Genomic DNA, 26,554 nt, shown 5'->3' with positions numbered 1-26,554 from the left:
ATCCTTATTATTATTTAAAGTTTTCACATTTTCGCTAAACGACAAAATCTTATATAAAACATGATAAAATTAATTGGATCCGCTCTACTAATAACAACATCAAGAACAATCCAAAGAAATTCTGGAAGTATGTTAAATTAATGAAAGATGGTTACTATGAACAATATTCTTTAAAAATCAATGATGATATTTGTGATGATCTAAATGTTTTATCTAATGTTTTTGCACAATATTTTTCCAGTGTCTACAAGACTTCAACCAATAATGTGACGTCTTCAAACATGTCCTCGGATTCTATTCCTATGTGCTACATTTCCGAATCGCTTATTCTATGGGGCATCAAGGCTGTCAAGTCATCCAAATCCACCGGCCCAAATGGCATCCCTAATTTTATCTTAAAAGGCTGTTCATACTTATTAGTTCCTCTTCTTTATCATATCTTTAACACCAGTTTGCATTCTCAAGTTTTCCCTGACAAATGGAAAAATAGCAAAGGTCATTCCGATACACAAACATGGCTCTAAATTGATTGTGTCAAACTACAGACCAATATCTTTACTTAATGGCTTCGCAAAAATATTTGAAAAAATTATACACAAAGTTTTAAATTTTCAACTTCAAAATAAATTAACAGCCAGTCAGCACGGTTTCAGATCTGGAATGTCCACCACTACTAACCTAATTACTTTTCTTAACCCAATCCATAATGTAGTTACTAACAGAGGTCAGGCAGATGCCTGTTATTTTGATCTAGCCAAAGCATTCGATACAGTAAACCATTCGCTACTTTTAAAAAAACTATCAGACTTTGGTTTTTGTACTAACTACTTGAACTGGTTTTCTAGCTATCTCAATAATAGATACTTTTTTGTATCTGTCAATAACCATAAATCCTCTTTACACCATGCTAGTTCTGCAGTACCACAAGGTGCCACTCTCTCACCTCTCCTCTTCAATATATTTATAAATGACATTACCATGGTCCTTAATTACTAGAGCCACGATTATATGGTAATGCGCGATAAAACAAAATAACACCGAAAACCGCTTGAAAACACGAAATAAAACGAAATTGTGCGAAATCCGCGATATGTCACGAAAGTTCGTCTATCCTGATTATTTACGTTTTTTTTTTCCCCCCCATTCTGTAAGGACAATTCACTACCTTCAGCACAATCAAATATTTCTTACAGTAACTAGCAGCCATATATATTATATGCGACGGTGATTCATTATAGATTTTAAAATAAAGTCTCGGAATTAACGTAATATTTTCTTTAAACGGTAATCTTGTGTACCATAATAATTTAAGATGTTGATAACTATGATACAATGGCCGCCGTTCACTTTCTGTAAATACAAAAATAACAAACGTCCAAAATATGTTTTTCTAAGATTACGTTTTTAATCATTAAAATATTACACACTAAAGCGCATTGCTTTTACTGTTAATTTAAAATAAAGTACGTAGGCTACGAAAATAAAATTAACCCTGCTTAACGTAACGATTGTAAATAATAAATAGTACATGTTTATGTCGGTATTAATTTTCACGTACGTATGTTGGTATTCTGTATGCGTTTGTATTCGCATCTATTCTCCATTGTTTTGATCTTTCCGGCACGGCAAGTTTTTGCGTATTGAGAGGTTAAATTCTTCCTATGTGATTAAAATTTTTTTGATAATGCCTAAAACTAAGGTTTCTGCCAGTGACAGATCGAAAGAATTTTCCAGTGAAGGATTTTATATCAGTCATAAAATTTTAATGTGCAAATTCTGTAACTGCAGGCTAGACTATGAGAGACGCGATACGCTTGTGAAACATGTCGCGAGTGAGAAACATAAGCGTTCGAGGCAAAACTCATCTGTTAAACGACATCCTTGTCTAAGAGTCTTTAATGCCATTAATTTGCGGTTCAACCCAAGAAATGTGAGTAGGGTTAGCATAGAAGATGCAAACCTACAGAAGTCTCTGCATAACTTGCCTTCTGTTTCCCATCTTCCCATTGATACATTCATACATGGCTATGTTGCTTTCAAAAAAATAATTGAGGATGAACTTTCATTGACTGAAACAAGCCAAATTGATGTTGCAAAGGTACTTTGCTCCCTTAAAGGGGACTACAGTGAATTTGCTCAAGCCAGTTTAAGGGCAATCTGGTTCCCAACATCAAATGTTGATGCAAAACGTTCATTTTCCAGGTACTCACTGGTAGTTAGTGACAGAAGACGTCTCACTCCAGAAAATGCAGAAAATTTAACTATGATAGCATTTCAATAAAACCGTCTTAATAGTAACTTTGGAAGTGCTTAATTGTGTAATTTTGTAGTGTATGTGATTGTAATTAAGTCATGAAATTTTTGTAGTTATTTAAAAGTTTGAATTTATGAATTTGCAAATGAACTTAATTATCTATGAATTTGCAAATGAACTTAATTGTAATTAGATCATGAGGTTTTAGTGTTTATTAATATTTGTTTTAATAAATTTGCATGTCATACAGAAAAGCAAGAAAATTTTGCCGTGGGTATTTTGAGCAAAAAAATAAAACCATATAACACCGAAATCTTTATTTCTTTACACCGAAATTTGTCTTAAAATAACACCACAAAATCTTGACTCTATTAGGGCCACGATTTTTTCGCACAAGCGAAATAACGCGAAATAAAACGATATTGAGAGTTAACACCACCGAAACGCGAAAAATAGAATACGTACCATATAAACACGAAATGCATTACAATAACATCGTTAGATGCCAAATTTTTGTTTACGACGTTTCTTGGATCAATTATCTTTGTAGGCGTTTCAAACACACTTCTCCAATATACAAATATAACAGAAGATTTTAATATTTCATAGTTTTTTCACGGATAATAATCTTCCTAGTTTTAGGTTATATCAAACATTGAAAATATTTGGTTATATACGCACGTTAGAAAAACAGTGCCGCCATTATGCGAAGATTGTGAACAGACACCGTTAGCCAACACGCAAAGCGCAAATACAATTGTATTGAGCGTAATAATTTTCCGCGTGCGTTTCATAACGTAATTTAAAAGCTGGGAAAAAATTTGTCGTTTTTTGACTAAGTAAATGTACTGCAGCACCCGAAGCTTTAAAATCTTTATGACGTGCAGCGCATCGCCAGTGTAAAGAGAAAAAAAAATATTAATGTTTCGTGTATTGGCACGATTGCATTAAACATTATTTTTGTAAAAAAAAAAAGTGGTTTACAACGTCCGTGACTATACTTTTGCCGTGCTGAAATTTAGATTTAGAGTTATATTTTCATTACATTTTACAACATTTTACGTTCGTTAAGTTTTCGTGGATTTTTTTCTCTGTGTTCCTGTTTTAGGAAGATGTAGCAACATCGTGTAACAAACAAAAAAAATGCCTAAAAATAAACCAACAGTGGCTGCACGTGCAGCAGAATTTTCAAAAGAAGGGTTTTATGTGAGTGACGGTAAAATACTGATGTGTAAATTTTGCGACTGTCGTTTAGAGTTTGAAAGGAAAGATACACTAAACAAACACACTCAGTCCGAGAGACACAAAAATGGGAAGCAAAGGCAACAAACTTCAAAACGGCAGCTTTCAATTTATGAGGCAGAGCCAGTGCTAAAACGAGCCAAGCAACAAAAAGATGAATTTGTACTGGAAACAGTTGAAGCATTTATTGCTGCTGGAATTCCTGTTGAGAAACTGGACAGCTGCAAACTTAGGGAATGGCTAGCAAAACATGTCGGTGGTGCTGGTGATATACAGTAAAACACCGTTTTAACGAACTTCATTAGAGCGAACAATTCATTACTACGAACTATGCCTTTGGTCCCGTCAGACGTCCATATAACATAACGTAAAAAAATTTCACTAGTACGAATTTTCTCGTTCAAATTTTTTAAATATTCTATAAATATTCATTTGAACGAACACTTTTCTGCCCGGCACGGTAAACGACAAAAGGATAAAATCGTCGCCATTCACCCACACACTGCCATCTTATTTATTTTGATACGCGCCATAGATGACTGCAATGGACTAGTGTTGAAATTAATGCACAAAACTAGTGCAGCGACTAAAGCGCTGCATTGTGGTGTTCGCTGACATTACTCTTTGTTCTATGCTCGCACGACGTGTTTAACCGATGCGAAGTGCTACATCATAAAGTATTGCTACACACACATCTCTGGTCGTTTTCTTGTTTATTGTTTGAGAAACGTGCGGTAGCCCACAACTCACATAGTTTCGGTTCCCTAGCACGTTCGTGCAACTTCGGATTTCTCTCAAAAATTGAAATTCGAAGGGTTGTGTTAGGTTAGTCACAACATGCTTGATCTTCTGATTTAGTGGCTGAAGTGGCGTTAATACCAAAACGCAAAACTTCGGAAATCTTCGCAAATTCTTGCAGGGAACCGAAACTACGTGAGTTGTAGGCTTCCCAGAAACGTGGCTATACTACATGTATAACTTATTTTTACATGTGTAGGGTGCATTTGTTTTTATAGTTTAAAAAACCGTACTACTGAACATGTCTTCTAGGAAATGACTTGAAATGTTAAAAGCAGTAGATAAAGAAAATAAAAAGACTGATGTGGCTAAAAAGTTAGGTATTTCCAAATTAACATTATCCACAATTCTCACCCAGCGATCCAGTTTGGAAGACAATCAAATGTAAAAAAAAAATTCCTAACTTTTAAATTTTATATTTTTGATTTATTACAGCATTTTTGCAAACAGCTTGTCTTGATTCCAAAGGCAGGCTTACTGCTTTGGCAAACAACTTACCTACGTATTTCTGTATTGTACATATACATACTAGTATGTATGTATGTATGTAGTATGTATCTTGATCCCAAAGTATAGCTGTCAAAGTAATTGATGCTTGTACCACTCATATTGGTATTAGATTTTCTACTTTGTTTTTTAACAAGATCGAGTTATGTTCAAAACCCCAAAACAGGCAATCATTGTGATTTCGGTATAAAGAACTTCATTATAACAAACTGCCATAATTTTGGTCCCTTCGTGTTCTTTATAATGAAGCTCTACTGTACCTAGTGCAGACTGGGTAAGAAAAAAATATATTCCTCTTTTAAGGGAAAAGAAAGAGGCAGAGATCAGAGAAAAAGTGGCAGACCAGAAAGTTGTAATTATGGCAGATGAAACCACAGATAAAGCAAATAACTGTGTGTTCAATATTTTTTTCCAGATATTGCAACCAGGGGCAGAACATAGCATTTTACTTGGAGCATCATGTGTACTTGAAGCTGCAAATGCTGTCAGCTGCTCGAAAGCTGTGATTGACATATGCACCAAGTATGAAATCAAAGAAGAAAACATAGTTGCATATGTAACTGACGGTGCTAGATATATGACCAGATCTGCAAGCACTTTGAAAGGTATATTTGGTGAACATGTGTACCACGTGCAGTGCTGGGCACATAAAATCAATCTGGTAGGGCAGATCTGGCAGAACAGTTTGGAGGATTTAAACCTGTTTGTGATCAAGGTAAAAAATGCTTTTTTGAACACACGAAAGAGACGGCATGCTTACCTCAACTTTTTGAGGGACAAGAATGGAGAAGATAATGCGAAGATGTTTCCACTGCCCATTGTGACACGATGGAACACGTGGTTTCATGCTGTTTTCTACCTGGCTGACCACCTGCATAACATTGTTAGCTTCTTCGAACAACTGAGTGAAGAAAATAATGCTGGTGTGAAATTCATAAAGGGACTGCAAGAAACTGAGATACAAGCCCTGGAAGCTCAGTGTGTGTTTGTCACTGAAAATTGTGCCTGCTTTGTTGACACAATAAACTTCTTGGAGGGATCCTCCTACCCAACTGCCCACCTCCTCTATTCAAAGCTTCAGAAGCTTCAAATTTCATTGGAAGTTCTAACAAAAGGAATTTTTCCAGAGAGTGTTGAAAAGTTACTGAGCAAAATGAAAAGTGTTCAGTCTGCAGCCTTGAAAGAACTGTTCAAACAGATATCACAGCTTAGCTTACTAAAGCTACATGATTTGGTCTCAAGTGATCCTTCTCATGCACTTTTTCGTGATATTGATGCCCTGCTCAACCCCAAAAATATTGGGAATGTGAGTATAGAAGACAAAAACTTCTCCAAAATGGTTGATTCTCTACCGTTCCTACAAAATGTGCCAAGAACTGCAGTGGCAGCAGGTTATATGTCCCTTCAAAAGCTTGTAAACATTGAACTACAAAAACCACACACAGACAATGTAGACATAGTGAACCTCATGTGTCAACTAAAATGTGACTTTCCTGAATTTGCTGCAGCTGCACTAAAATTAATGTGGATACCAACATCAAATGTTGACACTGAAAGGTCATTTTCTAAATATTCTGTAATTGTCAGTGACCGGAGAAGATCTCTTTTGCCTGAGAATGCAGAACTTTTAACTATGGTCGCTTTCTCATGATTTGTGAATAATGATAACCAATATAAAATACTGCCACCTATATATAAATGTGCCTTTACCAAATATGAGAAGAACAATGTCAAAATTATGTCCTAAGTTATGTTTATCGTGTTTTTATACTTGCTTTTATACACAATCTACACCGTTAGTATTTATTTACTTTGAACAATGTTTTAATTAACTTTAAGCAAAAATTGTAAATATTAAAATAAGGGATTATAATTACATTTAATATCACTGTCCTTAAATCTTCGAAATAAATCATAAAGACAATACAAAAGAAATTTGAATTTTTATGACGATAAAGACGAAATCTCAAAATCTTTAGGACGAAATTTCCCAAAAAATAAAACCGTAAAATCTTGGCTCTATCTATGGCGCATCTCACCCAGTAATACTGTACATGCACACTTAATATTTTCGTCCTGGGCATATAAATTGCATAATCAGGATATGTAGTACAGTAAAAGTCTGTTATAATGTAAATTTATAACGGTGCCAGAAGTTTATGTTATAGTGAATTTTCGTTATAGCCAAAATAAAAAAAAGATGTTATTTTTGTAGCATTTTTAAAATATATTATTTTCTCGCTTGTTTTTACTATGGAAATTCACAACAAAAGTAAAGGAAATATACATAAAACTTACTAAAATAATATTTTTAAGCTATATCAGCACTTGCCGACTGCAAAATATGAGACTGCGTGGCCGTGATAAGGCCGTCACGCACATCATGGCTAAGCGCACAGCTGCTTGTTTACATGGAGACGGGCGGGCGGGGTCACGCAAGGTCATGCCGGCCGCTTCCTGTCGCTTTGACCGCAGCTGTGCAGTGTTATTCCTCTTCTTGCCTTAAATCTGTTCAGCCAACCATCACTGCATTTGAAGTCTTCGTCAATGTTCAGTTTTAAGGCTAGTTGCACAGCTTTAGCCTTTAACATAGCACCGGCAACCGGAATACCTCGTGCGCGATTTTGGGAAAACCATTTACATGGTTCCTCAAGATAAATATGTTTTGCAGAACATAATTTTTTTTGTTTTACCTGTTGCGCAATCTTTTAAAGCTGCCGACTGGATTTTTTCTTTATTTTTCAAAATAGTGAATAAAGTAGATGGAGTCAAACCGTAGCGTCTACCAATTTAACTCCTGCTGACGGACTGATTTTCACACTCTTGTAAAATTTTCAATTTAGTAGATGGTTCAAGAGATTTTCTTTTTTTTATCCATGTCTGTAGCTAAGTACGTAGTTACACGTGTCGCGTATAACTAGACGTAAACAACAATGCGTGTAGTGCCGTACACTGAAACTACACCATACGCAACTCTTACGATGCAAGTGTGAGACGAGTTATGCTCATTTACGGGCTACAGTCGGCGTGATTTGAAATAAGTAATGCTCGCAGCGGGGCCCTGTAGCAGTGGGTTAACGACACTTGCTTTCATCGCTGTGAGGCAAGCTATGCTCGCTGTGGGGCCCCACCTTGTGCGGTGTTGCCAAGACGGCCACATCATGCTCGTTGTTTCATTTGCCGGACGCGTGGAATTGTGCGAAGCTGTTTCTCAATTATTAAGGATATTGTAGATGTTTTCTCATTGTTTTAGAGAAAAATTACAGGTGTGTAATCTATCGCTATAGCGAAAATGAGCCCACTCTGCATTCGTTATTTCAGAAATTTTTATCCTACGCAGCATATGCAAAACTGACTGTGCCGATGGCAATTATCGTTATAGTGGACTTTACATAATAGACCGTATTCGCTACAACGGACTTTGACTGTATAAACCCAAATAGAACCCAAGGTTTTTATTCACAAAACTTGCTCATGAAAACAGGAGTTGGCCTGAAATCGCACCCCAAGAACAATTCAGGTTGACTTTAAAAAAAAATTAAATATACTTGACCATCCATAACACTGTGTTTAAATAATTTCTTACGTTGCGTTACCATATATCTTTATTTAATACAGTGCAGTAAATTAAATTCCCATTTGCACGTATTTTTTTCTCTATCAACAAATCGGGAAAAAATTAAAACAGAATACAGTCAAACCTCTATCTATCGTTTTTCAGGGGACCAACAAAAAAATTCAGTAGATGCGGACATTCAATAGATGTGGACTTCACTCTTAGATTTTGAAAAAATATTTCAACCTCAAAATTAGTGTCAGAAATATATCAGTTACTTGTCATTAAAGTTTAATCAATTGAAAAAAATATATTAAAATGGACACATTTTACTTAATACAATTATGCACTATGCACAATAGACCTACAAAGAAACCTAGGCTAGTTACGAAAAATACAAGTCAGGTACAGTACATACAAAAAATTAACTCACCTAGTCCTTGAGTTCCTCAATGTGTACTTTTACTCTCCCTATTAAAAAAAAATATATATGTAATAAAATACTAATTAAAAATAACACTGTAAAATTTTAAATATTTTGTATTTAAATTGCACTTTCACACTAACTATTTTTAACCACTTTATTTCTTCTTGAAGAAGTCATTTATGGTTGACTGTCTTACATTCTCTCTTCTCACGTTTAATAACATGGCCTCCATTCGAAGCATGGTATCTTGATCCTGCTCACTCATTCTGCGAGCATAGCAGAAAGTCTTCAGTATTTCCAGTGCACAATGCGCTTCAGCAAATGATGGAACCTTCTCTGCTGGCAAATCAGCTTCTTCTTCCTCTTATTCACTGCTGTGCTGATGTACTGCTTCTGTAGCCTCGCACATTTCATCCACGCTCTGGACACCACAAGTAACCACGTTTTCGTCACAAGTAGCATAAGAGTCAAAGCCTACATGATTCTAATCAAGTTTTTTGAAGTCATCTTCAAAGTCGACATCATCGGTTTCAACCACAGAACTAGATGGAATTTCTAGTGCAACTCCACACTTGGAAAAGCAGTTCTGAATCACTATGGGAGTGATCTTCTTCCATGATGCTGCTAGGTAATGAATAGCTTGCAGGATGTTAAGCTTTAATTCCACCTTGGAATCTTCACTCTTGGAATCAAGAAGCCCAACAACTTTTCGCACGAACATCTTCCGGTACTCATGTATAAAACACTTGATAATTCCCATGTCAAGAGGCTGGCATACACTGGTTCAATTTGCAGGATAGAAGACAACCTTCACATTGCGAAGAAATGCGACGTCTTTAGGGTGTGCAGCACAGTTTTCCACAAACAGAATTATTTTCCTGCAGCGAGTTCCCATAGTGCAATCCAAAGTACGCAGGAATGATGTAAAAATCTCCACAGTCATCCAAGCATTTTTGTTTGCATGGTATTTTACCGGTAATGTCTTAATGTTTTTGAAGCACCTGGGCTTCTGAGATTTTCCAATGACAAGAGGTTTAAGCTTGTCGCTGCCATCACTGTTTGCACACAGCAACACAGTCAACCTTTCCTTCGACATCTTACCCCCGTGACAGGCTTCACCTTTCATGGCCAATGTTCTGTCGGGCAGGCAGTTGTAAAAGAGGCCTGTTTCGTCAGCATTGTAAATATCTTTAGGTGCATAACCGTCTGTAATTTTTTGATGGTTATTTAACCAATCAGTTGTGGTTTCAACACTCACACCAGCACTCTCGCCACACACCTTCTTGTAAGTTAAGCCGTGACGCTCTTTGAATCTTGCTGCCCAATCATTTGATGCAGATAAATTTTCAATGCCCAACCTCAGCACAATCTGCTTTCCATTATCTTTTAATATTGTTCCATCAACAGGAATACCGTTAGTTCTGGCCTGCTGATACCACGAGAACAACACATCTTCAACTTCTTTGAAAGTCGACTCTCTACCATTTTTTCGTTTTTTGCTTGTTGGCCCGTACTTGCTTGCTTGTAAACGAATGTCCTCTTTTTTTTGCAAAAATCGAACATAAAGTGGAGGCTGGTAGGCCCAGGCGCTTAGCTGCATCCACACGTTTTTCACTAGGGTTATTTTCAATTTCTTCAATAATCCTAATTTGTTCATCAAGTGTTCTCACCTGTTTACCATGCCGAGACATTTTAAACGCTTACCTCACTTTTGCACTTTTTATTCACTCAACATTCACGCACATGTAAAGGAAACACCGATCAGAATCAGGAAGTAACATGTGCCATAGATTAGGATAGCATGCCCGAACAATGAAATACCGGCCTACAGAAATTCTTTCACGATGCTGCACAGGAATCAATAAATTTTCAACGCAGCGGATGCCATATTGGTTTCTTTGTACCTTATAAACGAGACGTCTCAATGCTCAGTCATAATAAGGGACATGTTTATTCTTGAAGTGATTTTATATACGTACGGTATAAAATGTTTTGTTTTTTATGTTACCATTTTAGCCGACATGAAAAAGTTTCATACATAAATACAAGTCGATAGTGTGGCAACGTTTCATGACAAGTCTGTTGACTGTTCACTCGTTGCTAATTATAAAATGGCTGCAGATTTAAGGTGATTTTTACTACTTCTGTATACTATCGTTACTGTTTTTATGACGGTTTCTTTCTAAGAAATGGTTATTTCCACAAAATCTTTATGGTTTAATGATCATCTATTATAATTTATAGTGGCGGGACCACATATTTTGTACGATCAATGCGGACAAAACGATAATTCGAACATCGGTACAAGCTGACTTTTTTAACCTTAGTTGTATGGCAATTTTGCCGGGACCGTAGAAATTATACGATAAACACGGACATTCGATACATGCGAGTTCGATAGATAGAGGTTTGACTGTATTTGGTTGCAGGATAACCAACCTATAAAGAAAATATTTTGCAGGGTGTGGTTCATTGCTTAGTACTGCCTGAAAGTCAGAATAAAACAAGTACCTGCAATTGTTTTGTCTGTGTTAGCTAAAGGAATGCACCCCATGTTGGTGTGCTTGTTTACTCTCAAAAATATTTTCCTCCAAACTTTATCCTCAGTATTATATTAGAAAGGTTGCGCAAATGTATTTTACATTTCCAAAACAAGGAAGAAACACCCCTAATAGTAATTACAACCACAAAGTTTTACACTGTGTTAAACAGACCAACAACTTTGCAACAGTACGCCAATAGAGGTTCTGCGAGAATAATATGCGGTGGCAAATGATGTAGAAAAAAAAGTCGGTGAAAGTGATTCGAATGTAGAAGAAAATAAATTTATTATTTTTTGTTTTAGGAGACGTCAAAAAGTAGGGGTTGGCCTCAATTCGAGGTTGGTCTCTATTTAGGTTTATACATTAGGGCAAATACAGACTTCAATAGTTAAAATAGCAATAAAATTATAGTGTTGGTGTCACAATAGTTTTATTTAAGTGTTACATATTAACATGTTAGTTTTTTTCTGCCTTGAATTTTAAATATATCATTTTTTGGTTCAGTGTTGGCCTTCATTGATATAGTTTTCTATGATTCTAGTGTCATTGTTTGTCAAAATCATCTTTAACGTGCTATCCTTTAATGCGCATAATGGCCAGAAATCATAACTATCCTCCCAAAAAAACAACAGTGCCACCAATTTAGTATGTCTACAAGTAAATCCTGTACTTTGTGATAAATAAACTCTCTTTGGTTTCACTAGTATTTACCTCTTAATACATTGGTAGCATTGAACAGGATAAATTTTTAATTAATATTACAGGTCGCAAAGTAATAACTGTAGAAAATAACAAAAACCAAAAATTAATAATATTTAAAGTAATGATTTCTGTTCTGGTTTTTTGAAGGAACTGAAACCGGAACCAAAAAAACCATTACCAGCTGTTATTCATATACTAAGTCTGAGGGCTGCAGATAGAGAGCCTGTTGTGAACGCAACATGCTCTGTTAAACAGATTGCTGTGTCTTGGCAGGTGGAATTTTGTGTTACGAGCTGCGGAGGAAAGCAGTAATTGTACTCACAGACATGCAAGCTGTGGCCAGAGTGCTAACTGCTCTGTGATCACAGGCACCTGCTGTTGTGCCGCGTGACGCTGGGCAAGTCCTTCCTGCAGTTCAGCGCTATGAAGATGGCGCATGCCCCTCCGGGTCACCACTCCGTCATGGGCCGGCCCAGTGCCGGCGGCCTCAACTTCCCAGAATATGTTGTGTACCGTGGAGAGCAGGTAAGCTCAAGCACTGTCACGCTAGTTTATTGTTTAGTGCCAACCTAAACACCGAGTAGTTATTTAGTGGTGGTGGTGGTGGGGGTGGTTTTTGGAGTGGGGGGGGGGAGGGTGAACCAAGATAAAAGTTATCTGTCAAACATGGACATTTTCCAGAATACAGTGAAACCTTGTTTATACATACCTGATGGGACAGAAATTTACCCACTTTGTAATAACAAGGTTTTAACAACCATACTTTTCCATGTTGCACATACATAATTTTTAAATAATGTCAGAACATCCAAAAAAAAATTCATATTTCATTACATATTTTGAAAACATTTCCAGAGTTGTACCTTTATAGAAATAATAGTTGTAAGACCTTCCTTATGATAATAGAAAAAATACAAAGGTGTACATTTTTTTTAACAGTAGTTATTAATTGCCTACTATGTACATTCTTACAGCGTTATATATTACATTCATGCATAAAAGCATTCTCTAAGTATGAAAATGGTGGGCCTACATAAAAGTTAACTCACAATGTTTTTCAATTTTGAATGGCATGTTGCTTTAACTTATTTCATATGTAGTAGATGACTGAGAAGGTTTAGGTAAAAAATTAACTAATTTTTGTTTGCTTTTTTCTCATTTTATTGAACACACTTTGGGCAGAGCCACACAGTCAAAAGCTTTGTTTTAGTGTCAGTATTGCTGCACTCTATTACTATTTCCAGTGTGTTCCGAGCTTGCAAAGATTTAGTTTGTTTGGCCAATGAGAGTGTACTGTTTCTGTGTTAACATCATCCCCATCAGTGGTGTCACAGTCTATCAACGGGAAGTCATCTGGCGTGGATGATGTAAGCGGACTGTCAACTTGCACAACACCGCTAAACTGTTCTGTGAAATTTAGTTTATTTGAAGAATGCCTCATCCCTCACTGCCAATGTTAGTACTCCCACTAGCACCAAACAGAGGAAGGCCAGTGGTAGCACAACTGCTACTGAGAACATGAATGTTGGGGATGGTGATGATACTACCAGAATGACTGCAGTCCTCTGTAGGAGATGGCAGTTCAGAGACTGAAGCTTCTTTATTTGTGGCTACTGCAGGAACTACCTTTTTGAAACTGTTTTGAATCACTATAGGTTGAATGCTATCCCAAGCCATACAAATGTTTTGAATATAATAGAAAACATTCCTTTAAGTAAGCTGTTTATTGGCATCCAGGTGACACACAAGCAATTGGACAAATCTCTTTCAATATATCTTTTTGACATTATTAATAATGCCCTGGTAAGAGGTTGCAAAATGCTGGAGGTGTTTGCCGGTAAGTACATCAACTGAATGTTCTACAATTTCAGTGATTCAGTAGATGCACGTCGGTCAAGGAAACAAAGAATATTTCTGTTCCTGACAGCCATTTTTGTATTCAGTTGTAACAACCAATTTTGAAAGATTTTAGAGGTCGTCCATGCATTCTGGTTGGCTTCAGATTGGCGTGGGAAATTTGGTTATCCCTAAAAGCAGAGTGGATTCAATAGGATTCAATAACTTTTCTTATAACTAAATATTTTTTGCTACCATCAGAGTTGAAACACAATGCAACTGTGATTCACTTCTTGCTCCTTGCCACCATGGCAGGGCTCCCCTCGATAGGCCATGGTATGGTCTGGTAACAGGTTCTGAAGTACACCAGTTTCATCCATGTTGTAAATGTCTCTAGGACTGCACTGGTTGATGGAATTTTTCAATATTTCCAGCCACTCGTCAACTTTCTGGTTACCTACATCTACAGATTCATACACACTATCAAAAATCAAATTGTGTCTTTCCATAAACTTCTGTAACCACCATTACTGCATTTGAAATCATCTTCCCCACTTTCAGTGCCAACATATCAGCTCTTTCCTTCATGATAGTTGATAGGCTCAGAAAAGGCGTAGTTTTGGACAGTGAATGTTTAAACTATTCTAGTAATTTCTCTTCTAGTTAGTCATTCTTAGCGCCATGCATACGTCTTTGTTTTTTCAACCCCTTTCCTTTCACATGGTGCTCTTTAATCTTTGATTAATTTTTTATTATCGTCGATATTGTTGACAGCAGGACCTGTCACCACCCACCACCTCCGGCTAGCTCAAATTTGGTGATGAGTGGAACATACAGGTTGCAGGTCAAGAAGAAAGAAATTAGTAAACAATGTTCAATGTATTACCTGGTTTTAATTATTCATTTAAAAGTCACAAAATATTTAGCACAACAGAGCTCACGACAAAAATTTAACTTCAAAAGAAAAAAAAAACATAATATTTAAAAACCTAACCTGAAATTTGACAAAAAAATTTATGACAAAAGATTATTACTGGAGTGCATGAGGAAGGCTGTAATCTGGGTTGTTACAGACCTTAAACTCCTTTGCAATGTAGGTTTTGGTTTTTTAGCCTAAGTTTAATACCTTTAACCTTTTTCAAAGATTAAATCATTTATTTTTTGTTTGGTTTCCATTTTTGGTTATGTTTGTATAATTTTGCTGATCATGTACATATACTGAACAAAAATTATACCAGATAAAGGCTTAAAATTTAATATTGTGCCTTTAAAATAATTATATGAAACAAATCATGCAATCCTAATCAAATTAGGTCAATTTTACAGTGGTGTATATTACAGCTGACAGTTCAGTATCATCTCACTGTGATATTAAAAATGAATTTGTTATTGCAAAAGGAAATATGTTTCCTTGGGATTTTGAACATACAGTAGAATCCCGCTGATGCGACCCCTCACGGTTTCCGGAAAAACGGACTTATAAACGGAATGGTCGCAATAAAGAATTCGAGCCAATTTTTACCCCATCCCAAATATATCCAAATACATAAAATACTCGCGCTAAATGAATTTGCGTCACGTGGGTTCGGCTATGCTAGCCGGCTGGTGGTTATTTTCGTTCAAAACGTGGCGAAGGAACTTGTGTGGATCAGGTAGAAAACATTCGGCTATAAACTAAAGATATAAGAACAATGCTATCCTGAAATGCTGTGACATGTTTTTGGAGTAGATAATCACAGTGACAGACCAACAGGATGTGCTCTCCCCCCCCCCCCCCCCCCCCTTGCCGTCAGCAATGTTTATTTTGACAGCTCAAGCAATTATCTTTTTCACGTCCCTTCGTAGCGTAAAAAAAGAAGAAAAAAACATGTTGGAATACAGACGCAAAACTAACTACAGTATGCGGTAAAATAAATATATTTACGGCCCTGCTAAATTTTTCTATTCAATAAAATTCGAGGTATTAGTGATTTTTCAGCAGAAACTGCTGTGTGACTAATAAACAAATTGTATCATAATAACTTAAACTTATAAAGTATTTATTAATGGCGAAGGACAGTCGTATAAGCCCATAAAAATATTTATTTTACTGAGAATGGACTGTACAACCTGGCTTTTGTCGCACGCGGTGTGGGAGGGGAGGAGGATGCTGACAGTTTCTCACGCAGAAGGTTGAAATAAGGGAGGGAATGTGTTGAAATGTTAGTGGATAATGGGGGGGGGGGGGGGGGGGTTACATGGTTTGTGGCTCTGAGAGGGATGAGCCTTGAAGAATTAGCAGGGGATGGAGAGGTAAGCGTCACGTCACATATGCAGCCTGGCCAGACGAGTTTCTTAAGCTCTCGCAGAAGCTACCACAGCGTGGGTTAGATAACATGACAGCTGAGACGGCTTTTCGTGCGATAGTGGACGCGCCGAGCTCGGCTAGACACTGCCGCGTGGATAGCCTAGAGGGGTGGTATCTAATTTTAGCCGTCTTTTGTATGCCTGCCTGCTTACAGTGCAGCTCCCGCCAAGATAAACGTGAACACATAGCACCCGACAAAGTGTAACAGACTTGTTTTTCAGCCGATTTTACTCAAATTTTCAACTTTCTCTGCTTAAATTTTTCACGGTTTCTCAAAAAACGGTTGTATAAACGGAATGGACGCATCAGAGGGGTGTCACATAGGCGGGATTCTACTGTATTCCATAGTGTAATTTCTGTGTCCATTTTATTCACATTTTGTTTAATATTTTCTTTCTGAATGGTTTAGCAGCCTAGTAATGGTGAAACTGTTGTTTATAGACTTGGCGGTTGGATGCAGTTTCCTAATCATGATAACCTGAGACGATAGTTATTGGAAGTTGATTTGGTTAAATATCACTTGCAATCATTTATTCTATATTTGAACACTTTTTTACAACAGTGTCGACTGTATTAATTTCTGGAGTTGCTTTGTATGTTTTTATGGCGAGAATACAACTAACTTTGTATTATCAAATGTTAAATATACATGAAAACTAGTGTAGTGTGTGTGTGTGTGGGTGTGTGTGTGTGTTTGTGAAGTTTAAAAAAAAAATATTTATTTAGGAGGGCAGGGTTCTTCAACGCTACAACTTACTCTTATCTGTGTCGACCGTAAAGATGTAAATGAAGGGTGAAAAGTTGATAATGAAATGAATCGTGAAGGATGAAGGGGAAAGGGAATGGAAGTGAATCTACCAGGATCGTATGTGTTCCTGATATCGTGACGGCCCTGTCACGAGTATCAGGTTCTGGGGGCGCTTCCACCACTCGTGTTTTTCCTTTAATTATCCTTAAGGTAGGGTGACGAGTCCCTATTGGCCAAACATTTCAAATAAAGAGGTTAAGAATGAACGTTTCCACAAGAACATGTTTCTATCAGCAGTTTCAACTAACAGTTTATTCAACACATACATATTAAATTCTCTACTTTCTGTGTCATTACAAGTACAATTTATACTTTCTATTAATAACACATAATTACTGAACCATAGTCGTTCCTATCAGGGATACTGTCGTTAATAAATAAACCGTGCTGTCGGCCATTTCATAGAGCTTATTCTTAACCTCATTTGTCTCGTGATTCGTATGTGCCTTTCCCTTGTTACCAACTGTTGCAGACTAATTTATCCCAAGTTACGTGACGGTTTACTTTAAATTATTAATAATGTTGACAGAGTGATTGTTAAAGTGAGTATTTTTAGTTTTTGAAATGAGATAGATAGATACCAACTATTACAAGCTACATGGGTCTAAGGCCGTTGTGCTGCTGTCTAGTGTTAAACCATTATCACATCGTGGCTGGTCACTCACCAATCGTCGTCCTGGCGGCGGAGTAGCGTGGCCTCCCACTGACTCTGTGACTCTCTCTTCTTGAATAAATTCTCCCGGTATAAGAAGCCCCTCCTGACCCTGTTTGCATCTCTTGTTAATAACATAAACAGTTCCTCTTCGGCGCCGCTTCTGACGTCATTACACACTCCCCCTCCTTCCCTGTGCTTATGACCGAGTCTCGCTGCGCTGTGACCTAGGTCACACCAGCTGAGCGCGCGTGGCAATCAAACCTGTTTGTTTCCGCGGCCGTGTTATTTTATCGTTTGCAAACATAGCTTCCGCAACTCTCGCTTCACCTGTCCTTCAATGTTTCCTGCTGTGTTTGTCATTTCCTCATCGTGCCCGGCTGGTCCTGATTGTCTGGCTAGTTATTATTTATTATATCAAAAAAAAAAAAAAGCTTTCACTGGAATACTACAGTATTTTAGGCCATTACAATATCCCCTCCACAACAGCGGTGTGTCCTCGCGCCGATAGGTTTTCACAATTTACATTATTATACAATTATTTTACAACACATTTTTTTCTCTTTTGGGTAAGGACATGCAGCTATTGGAGTATTACCTCTTTACGTAAATTTACTTATGGTAACTCTCCTAGGTTCAACTATGGTTCATTTCTACACTCCCATATTCACACCCTTGATCAGTCTTAATGTTTACAGGATTTCATTTTCTCTTGGAGTTAAGCTAAAACAATTTCACTTTTATACAATTTCCAGGTAGGCGTCTGTGTCTCGGGGGTTCTGGTTTGGTTGTTGCCCCCACATGGGTGTCTTTACATATGATGGACCAGCCCTTCCAATTCCAATTAGAACAGCCTCCCTGCTCCCTACGACAAAACATACGTAGTTACATATTACTTTCTTACTTTGGTTTGTACCTTTCTTGGGTTGGTTTAAATAAGTCGGAGAGAGAGATAGTTTTCCATTTGAACTGACGAACAATTTGCCTCTTATTCTTATCCTCCCGTGCAAATTATTTCTAATTCTGGGATTTTAAGGATGGGTTGGGAAGAGTCTTACGTTTTTCACTCTTTTCTGTTCACTGTATAGCTAACAGTTCTTTTAACAGTTCATGAGTGTCTATCACTTGTGTATTTCACTAATGTACTGTGCTTTCGGTTGACTCTTGACGCACACTCGTCCGTAGTGTATGGCGCGTTGTGTCTTCCTAACAGCTGTCCCATCTTCTGCTGCGGACTAGTCTCTTGGGGTCAGCTCACCTTCCTGTCTGTTTACTGCTGGAGTAGGGGCTGATACTTCCCAAGATGAGTCTCAGGTTGGTGGGTGTAGAATAGTACTCCACAGGCTTCTTCTGTAGCATCCCTGGAGGTAGCTGGGCTTTAATTCTTTCCTCTGGCCTGGAGTTTCTGCTCGACGTCTTGAGTGCACTGGGTCAGTTGTGCTGTTGTCTACTGTTGTTTCTCTTCTATAACTTTAAAATATTCTTGTATAGATGTCTCTGAACACTCTTACGCTTGTAGTTTATTTTGTTGTTGCACTTTTTTGTTTAAATGATTAGTAACTCTATATAGGGGTAAGGATAACTGGATCTCCCACCCTTTGTCTTAGTTCAACTTTCCTTTTCAAATTAATTCTATTATTTTGCTTTATTCCCTAATTATTCTCATGGCTTCTATCTTTCTCCGACTTATTTTGTTATTTACATTTTAACTTGCCATAGTTATTTTGATTACCCCTTCCATCTTAATGTACATTGTTTTTGCTTAACCTATTATGGTTTTACAATTTTATTAAAGTCTAACTTAACCTAACAATTCAATTATCCTTTTCTTATAACATTTTGAACATTATAGCTATTTAGTCATTATGACCCTTATCTTTATAATGTAACCCTGTGACATTTTTATTTTCTAATTTTTATCATTGTTTACTTTTTAACAAACTTTGCATAATGGTATAACTTCCTCACTACATAGCTTCATAACTTTATAACTTTATACCTGGTCGACCAGTTAACATTCTTTAACTCCTTACATAAAACAATACTTAACAACTTAAAATCTATGTTTATTCTTCCTTAACTGGTTTATACCTTTTAATTACTCATTTACTTCTTCTTCAACTCTTAACCATATGTGATACTTGTTTCCCTCCTCATCTTTAAATGTTGCCCTAACCCTCCCTTGACCTTGAATAATCGTTAGAGGATTATTCCCACAGGGTGTCTGTTCTTCTTCCTTGGAAGGTGACTCCTCCGTGAACTGGTTCGTTTGGGATCGGCATCTAGCTTTAAACAATCTCCACAAAACAAATATTAACAATAACATCGCTATTAGTGTTACTGATACACATGAGGTTGTTTCTAACACAAATAATCCCTCTGCGTTTTCCGCTGTAGCTTTGGGAAATACTCCAATTCCTACTAGAAATGGATTTTTGATAATAATTAAAAGCAATAACATACTCACTATTCCTAATGTCAAAGTTTGTAAGTTTCTATAATAATACTGCATATATCCATGCGGTTCCTTTAGGTCAAGTGGTGAACTTTTTTTATACGTTTCAAATGATACATTTAAGTGGGGAATGGCTGAAGGCAAGTCCTCCTCTAAACAATCCGTTAAGTATGGGAAAATTGTCTTTGTGGAAGTGAAATGTGATGGGAAATGCTAATGTTTTAATTTTGACCAAGCTACTGGAATAACATGAATCATCTCAAATTTCGTTGTAGTTTGGTAATCACAAGGGTATGTTTCATCTATTTTCAACTCTCCCTCCAGATACATTTGACAGTCACATGGTACGGCCACATCTAAAGCTCCTGGGCGTCCCCTTTCGCTTAAGACCTGACTTTGATTTGGACTTTTGCTACACCTTAATTCCATCCTTCCTACAACGTTGGTTTGAATTTAATTTCTGAGGCCAGGTTATTCTAAAATGCAGTGGCACGGAGGATGTGTACAATTTAGCTTTACTTATTGGTTGGAACTGCGCCCCGGTGATGACTCCCACTGGTGGTTGGGTGGCTGTCTCCTGCGGGATCCTGGCGGTTATCCAAGGCACCATTAGGATCAGTATCATCCACCCATTCATCATCGTGCTGGCTGCTCCTTTTATTTCACCTGTACACTTCAAATCATAGGTTTAACATCACCAAAAATATTTCCTGCTATCCTGTTCACCCAAACAAACTATACTTTTAGTAGGTCAAAACCCTTTATTTTATTTTTGTCTTTGCTTAGTCCTTAAAATGCAGTTCTTATTTAATAAGTCCTTAAATCCTACTTTCACACTCCTATAATTATGACTTAGGACCTTTCCGTCTTAACAACACATTTTCTTTATTTAATTTTTTTTTTTTTTTTAACCTGACATTTCTTCCTTTACTATATTTTTACTCTAAGCTCGTCTGACAAATGGCTTGAGACGTTCTACATTCATAACTTCCATTTTTGGCTGCCCTTTTATTTTTTATTTTTAACACATACAAGTTATCATTTATTTTTTTGACTACCTTTGCTGGTCCATTCCAGCGATGTAAAAGTTTTGGCGAGAGGCCCTTTTTCCTTACTGGGGTGAAAATCAATACTTCCTGCCCTAACTTGTAATCCACTTCTCGTCGATTCTGGGCATATCGTTCCTTGGCCCTCTTTTGCTGTGTTCTCAAGTTCTCGGGTGCTTGGCTTAGAATCTTTTTCCAGTTTGCCCTTAGCAGCTTGCTATCCTCTGCATCGACTTTCTGATTGAGACAAACTTCTGTGGGTAAAACAGGTTCTCGACCATATATGAGTACAAATGGACTATACCCAGTACTTTCTTGTTGTGAAATATTGTATGCAAAGGTGACTAACGGTAGATATTCATCCCAGTCTTTCTGGGATGATGAGACTTATTGTGTCATCATCATTGTCAGTGTAGCGTGTAAGCGCTCGCATGCTCTGTTTGTTTGAGGCCTGTAGCCTGAAGTCATGGTTCCCTGGATGTCCATGAGTTGCATTAATTCTTGTACTACCTCTGACCCAAATACTTTTCCTCTATCTGTCAAAATTGCACTAGGCGTTGAGTGTCTACAGATGATTCTCTCAAATAAAAATCCCGCTAGCTCCGCTGTGGTTCCTGATGGTAATGCTTTTGTCTCAACCCACCTTGTGGCATAATCTATACATGTGATGACATATTTATTTCCCTTATTGGTTTTAGGAAATGGTCCTAGTAAGTCTACCCCTATCCTATCGAATGTCTCACCTGTCGATAGTGGATGAAGTAAACCTGCTTTCTTATGGGTCCCTTTCTTAGTCTGACAATCCATACATGATTGTACATATGCCATTACTTGTTTGTTCATGCCTTTTCAATAAAATCTCCTCCTTATCTTATCCAGCGTGCGTGCTATTCCTAAGTGTCCTCCTATCAATGGATTATCATGGCATTCACCTAGGATTTCCTCTCTCAAATACTCAGGTATTACTAATAACCTAGCTCTACCTTCAGGTCTGTGATTTAATTTATACAAAACATTCTCTTTTAACACAAAATTCTTGGCATATCTGCAAACATAGTAGGAATCGTTGAGGGCTGTTCTACTACCTTTATTAATACTGTTAACTCAGGGTCTTTTCTTTTAGCTGTTGCAATATCAAAACCTGGGAGTGAGAAAATTGGTAATTCGAGAGTTTTCTCCTCGTCTTCCTGTGTTGCTACATTAACCGCACTTCTACTTAAACTGTCTACATGAGCATGATGTTTTCCACTTGTGTATTTAATTTCATAGTTATATTCCATCATTTTTAATGCCCATCTGGTGAGTCTACCTGTACTGTGAGCATTCATTTTTAATTTATCCATGTAACATAGACTATGGTGATCAGTTACTATTGTGAAGGGTTTGAAATAGATGTATGGTCTGAACTGGTCTAATGCGTACACTAGGGCTAGGCATTCCAAGTGTGTTATTGGGTTCCTTGTTTCAGCTGGTGTCAGAGTTCTGCTTGCATAGGCAATAGGATGTAATTTACCATCTTGTATTTGCATGATAATAGCTCCTATCCCTTGTGCGCTGGCATCAGTGTGAATTTAAATTGGTAATTTTTCTTGGAAATGACTGAGGGTGGGTGAGGAGGTTAATTTTTCTTTGAGGTTTTGAAAAGCATTTTCTTGTTCTTCTTTCCATTCAGAAGGCTGATTTTTACGTAATAATGATGATAATGGTTTGGCAATTTGTGAAAAGTTTTGAACAAATTTTCTATAACAGGATGCTAAGCCTAAAAAACTACAAACTCCTTTTTGATCCTTGGGAGTTGGAAAATTTTGAACTGAGACAACATAGTTAGGGTGTGGATGTATCCCTGAGTGATCGACTAAATGGCCCAAAACCTCTGTTTCCTGATAACCAAATGCACACTTTGAAGGTTTCAGGGTGAAATTAGCTTTCTCAAACCGACGCAATACTTGTTCAAACCTGTCTAGGTGTACATTGAACGTATGTCCTGCAATTAGTATATCGTCAAGTTATACTAAACAAGATCCCCACTTTAACCCTGCCAATGTTTTGTCCATAAATCTTTGGAAGATGGCTGGGGCTTTTTTAAGTCCAAAAGGTAAAGTTTGAAAACAATATGTGCCATCCGGCATTACAAAAGCTGTTTTCTCCTGATCCTTTTTTGCTACTTTCAACTGATGGTATCCTGAGTTCATGTCTAGGTGGCTTAAATATTGTGCCCCTGTCAAATAGCCCAGAAAATCATCAATCCTAGGCAACGGGTATTTGCTTTAAGCACTGAATTAATTTTGCGGTAATCTATGCACATTTTAAATTCATTGCCTTTTTTTCTTACTAGTACCACTGGTGAACTACCAACTAGTGTTACAGGGGCTCACAATCCAATTCTGTATGTGTTCATCAATGATATCTCTTATAACTTCTCTTTCCCCTGGTGATACTCTATAAGGTACCGATGAAATTGGGGGGCTCTCCCCTGTATCTAGTGTCACTATTTCTTCCATGGTACGTCCTATTTGGGTTTGGTTCCAACTGAAACAATTTTGATATTTATATAATAGATCTTTCAGTTTTTTATGTTGTTCTGGGAGTAAGTTAGGATTTATATTTAACTGTTTTTCATGAAAACCACCCCTGATTACGGTCTGAAGCATTGACACTGTATTAGTTTCCTTTCTGTTATTTACTTCTTCAAATGGACAAAGGACCCAATCTTCATTCCCTTGTGTAATGTTACTGCATGGTTTGCTACATTAGTGACCCATAATTGTTTGAGGTTATCCTTATTAAAAACACTGTAAGGAGCTAATACAGAGTGTTTTTCATGTAATTGACTAAAAGGTTCCATCATAACCTCTCTAGGTAATCCTTCTGCATGCATTTCAATTTCAATTAGCTGATGCATCCTTGGTAACAGCCTAACCTGTTCTTTCAGGGGCAACCATGGTTCTTTAACCTGTTCTTTTCTTATTGTCTTCCTTTCTATAACCTTTTCCTGACATCCTAGAGTTCTCTTACTAAACTTATGCTTCTTCCTGACTGGTTTTTCTATCCTCATATACTGTTGGCCTGGGGAACAATACAGCTCGGATTTGAATTTGTTCAAGAAATTGCACCCTAAAATAATCCCTCCAATGGGTACTGTTACTATGCCTACTGGGTGTTGATATTTAATTTGGTTTAGTTTAAATCGTGTGTGACATGGAATTGTTTTATCCTGAAACCCCGGCAAATATCTTAGGCTCTGCCTTCCCTACAATATTCCTTCGGTATTAACCTGTCGTCTGCCAAGGAAACTGCTGCCCCCCTGTCAATGAAAAAGGCACTCTAGCTCCAAAAATATCTGTGAGAACACTGAGAATACCTGAGTGTATTGAGAGGGTCACCTTGTTTTTAGCTGACGAACCAATCACTCTGTTTTGACTCGTCAATAAGCGTTTCCCTGATTTTGTGGTTTTTCATGTTGTTTATCTGTTCTGTATGGGTTGATTCGACAATTCCTCCTAATGTGTCCCACCTTGGTACAACCATAACATATTGGTGCTCCTTCTGGAGTCCTGGTTGGTCTCTGTGGTGCCATCCCCTTTGAATGCCCTTGCCTATTGTATACCACATATCCCTGTTCCTGGCTTCTTTGTCCCTGATTGCCTTGCCCTTCCTTGTATGTTCATTTGCCATCCCTCCTTACTAGTAGGTTGATTTTGATTAGTTTTATTCTGCAAGCTTTTTATCTGTCCCATCATGTTAATCATCTGGTGGCCTAGCTCTTCAATATCCTTTTGAAGCTGGGAGATCTGTTCTGTACTTCCATTATCACTCCTAGGTGTGACTTGTGTTACCCTGGCTTTATTAGTTACAACTCTCATATTACAATCATGTCTCAGCTGTTGCCTTTTCCTAGAATAATAATATTTTATTTCTATGTTCTTTAGGTTTTGTATCAGCTGTTCTACATTTTTGTTTTCCAACATTGTTACCTTTTCTACCATTTCTGGCTGAAGGCCCCTTAGTATGTATCTAATTTTGTTTTCTTCTGTCATCTGGCTGTCTAGTTTCTGACACATACTTAGGATATCATAGGTGTATTCTTCTGTTGTCTCATCATTATTACCCTGTACTCTGATTCTAAGTCTCATTTCTAAATCCTCTGATTGTCCTACTCTACAAAAAGCTCTTTTGAGTGCTTCTGATGATGTAGAAAATGTGTTAAATTCCTCTGCTTTGTTACCTAAGCTATCGTACCATCTGGCTGCTGCACCTTTCAGAAAGCTAGGAAAATAGGCTAGGCACTTCTTCTCATCCCACTGGTTTACAATCGCTGCCCTCTTAAAGTTTTTCAAGTACTCTCCTACTAATTCTGAACTTTTTCCAAAGTAAAACCCTGGGTCAATGAAAAATTTAGACTGCTCCATTGTACCTGTTTCAGTATCACTTGGATTATAATAATCCTCTGTTTCTTTGCCTGTTCCTTCAGTTATTTTACTTTCAAAATTAAAATCTAATATTACCGTAATCACTCGCGTAATGTCCGCAGTAATTTGACCACATTTATGGCCAAAAAAATGGGGTGCGGACATTATGCGAGGAAAAATACAAAAATAAAAAATTTTGTGTTCTATTCAAGTCGTGCGTCTTTGTTCGAATGAGGGCGGCGGGGGAGGCAGCAACGCGGCAGGAGGGTGAGAGAGGCAACGACTCCGCAGGGGGGAGAGAGGCAGAGGCAGAGGCAGCGCTGTGACAGGAGGGGAGAGAGGCAGAGGCGTGGCTTAACCTCCCTCCTGCCAGCTAGCCAGCCAACCAGACAAAGGAGTGTTAGAATCCTTGACCCACTTCCCTTCCTCCTTCACTTCCCCTCTTCTTCTTCGTCAACACTCCACATAAACACAGCGGCAGCGAGCGAGGGCGAGACCGCGAGACCAGCTTTCTTTATCTTTATGTCGTTTGAGATAGGACTAACTGCTTACGTCTGGCATGCCTCACGACGGTCCTACTGAGAACGGACAAACTATAATACCAGTCTCTGTATCACTGCCGCTTCCAAAATCACCTCCCACCGCTCACAATACATGGCTTGTTGTTTGATGCATGCCAAGCTGCCCTGCCCTCAGATAAACCCAGAAAAATGCGTTTTTACATTTTTTCTCAAAAATGTTTACAAAACAAGGAGGGGGGCTTATACGCGGGCGGGGCCTTTACGCACTCATGCCTTGAACTTGCGTGCGTGTTGGTCATTGGTCAGCTGTGTTTACCGTTACCGTGCTTTGTTCAGTTCAACGAATTTCCCCACCCTTTCAGAACAGGAGAGAAAGGACAGCTCAAGGTCACGGCTTTGTTTACAGAGCCGTCAACTTTCCATTCGTACTGCGTCCTTTAGGGGTGGCCAA

The 26,554-nt window shown here is 37.7% G+C and overlaps 1 protein-coding gene across 1 annotated transcript in view; it reads left to right on the top strand.

The window, feature by feature from the left end:
* Window positions 1-26,554, top strand: part of LOC134527505 (poly [ADP-ribose] polymerase tankyrase-like) — a 269,207-nt gene that overhangs the window by 237,952 nt on the left and 4,701 nt on the right. Inside the window, exon 18 of the mRNA XM_063360229.1 lies at window positions 12,398-12,554. Within this exon, the coding sequence (XP_063216299.1) occupies window positions 12,398-12,554 (157 nt within the window). The remainder of the gene's footprint in view (window positions 1-12,397; window positions 12,555-26,554) is intronic.

The sequence above is a fragment of the Bacillus rossius genome, chromosome 1, assembly GCF_032445375.1.
Source record: "Bacillus rossius redtenbacheri isolate Brsri chromosome 1, Brsri_v3, whole genome shotgun sequence".
Lineage (NCBI taxonomy): Eukaryota > Metazoa > Arthropoda > Insecta > Phasmatodea > Bacillidae > Bacillus > Bacillus rossius.
The sequence above is the reverse complement of the archived record's forward strand: the minus strand, read 5'-3'. Positions and strand labels throughout refer to the sequence as shown.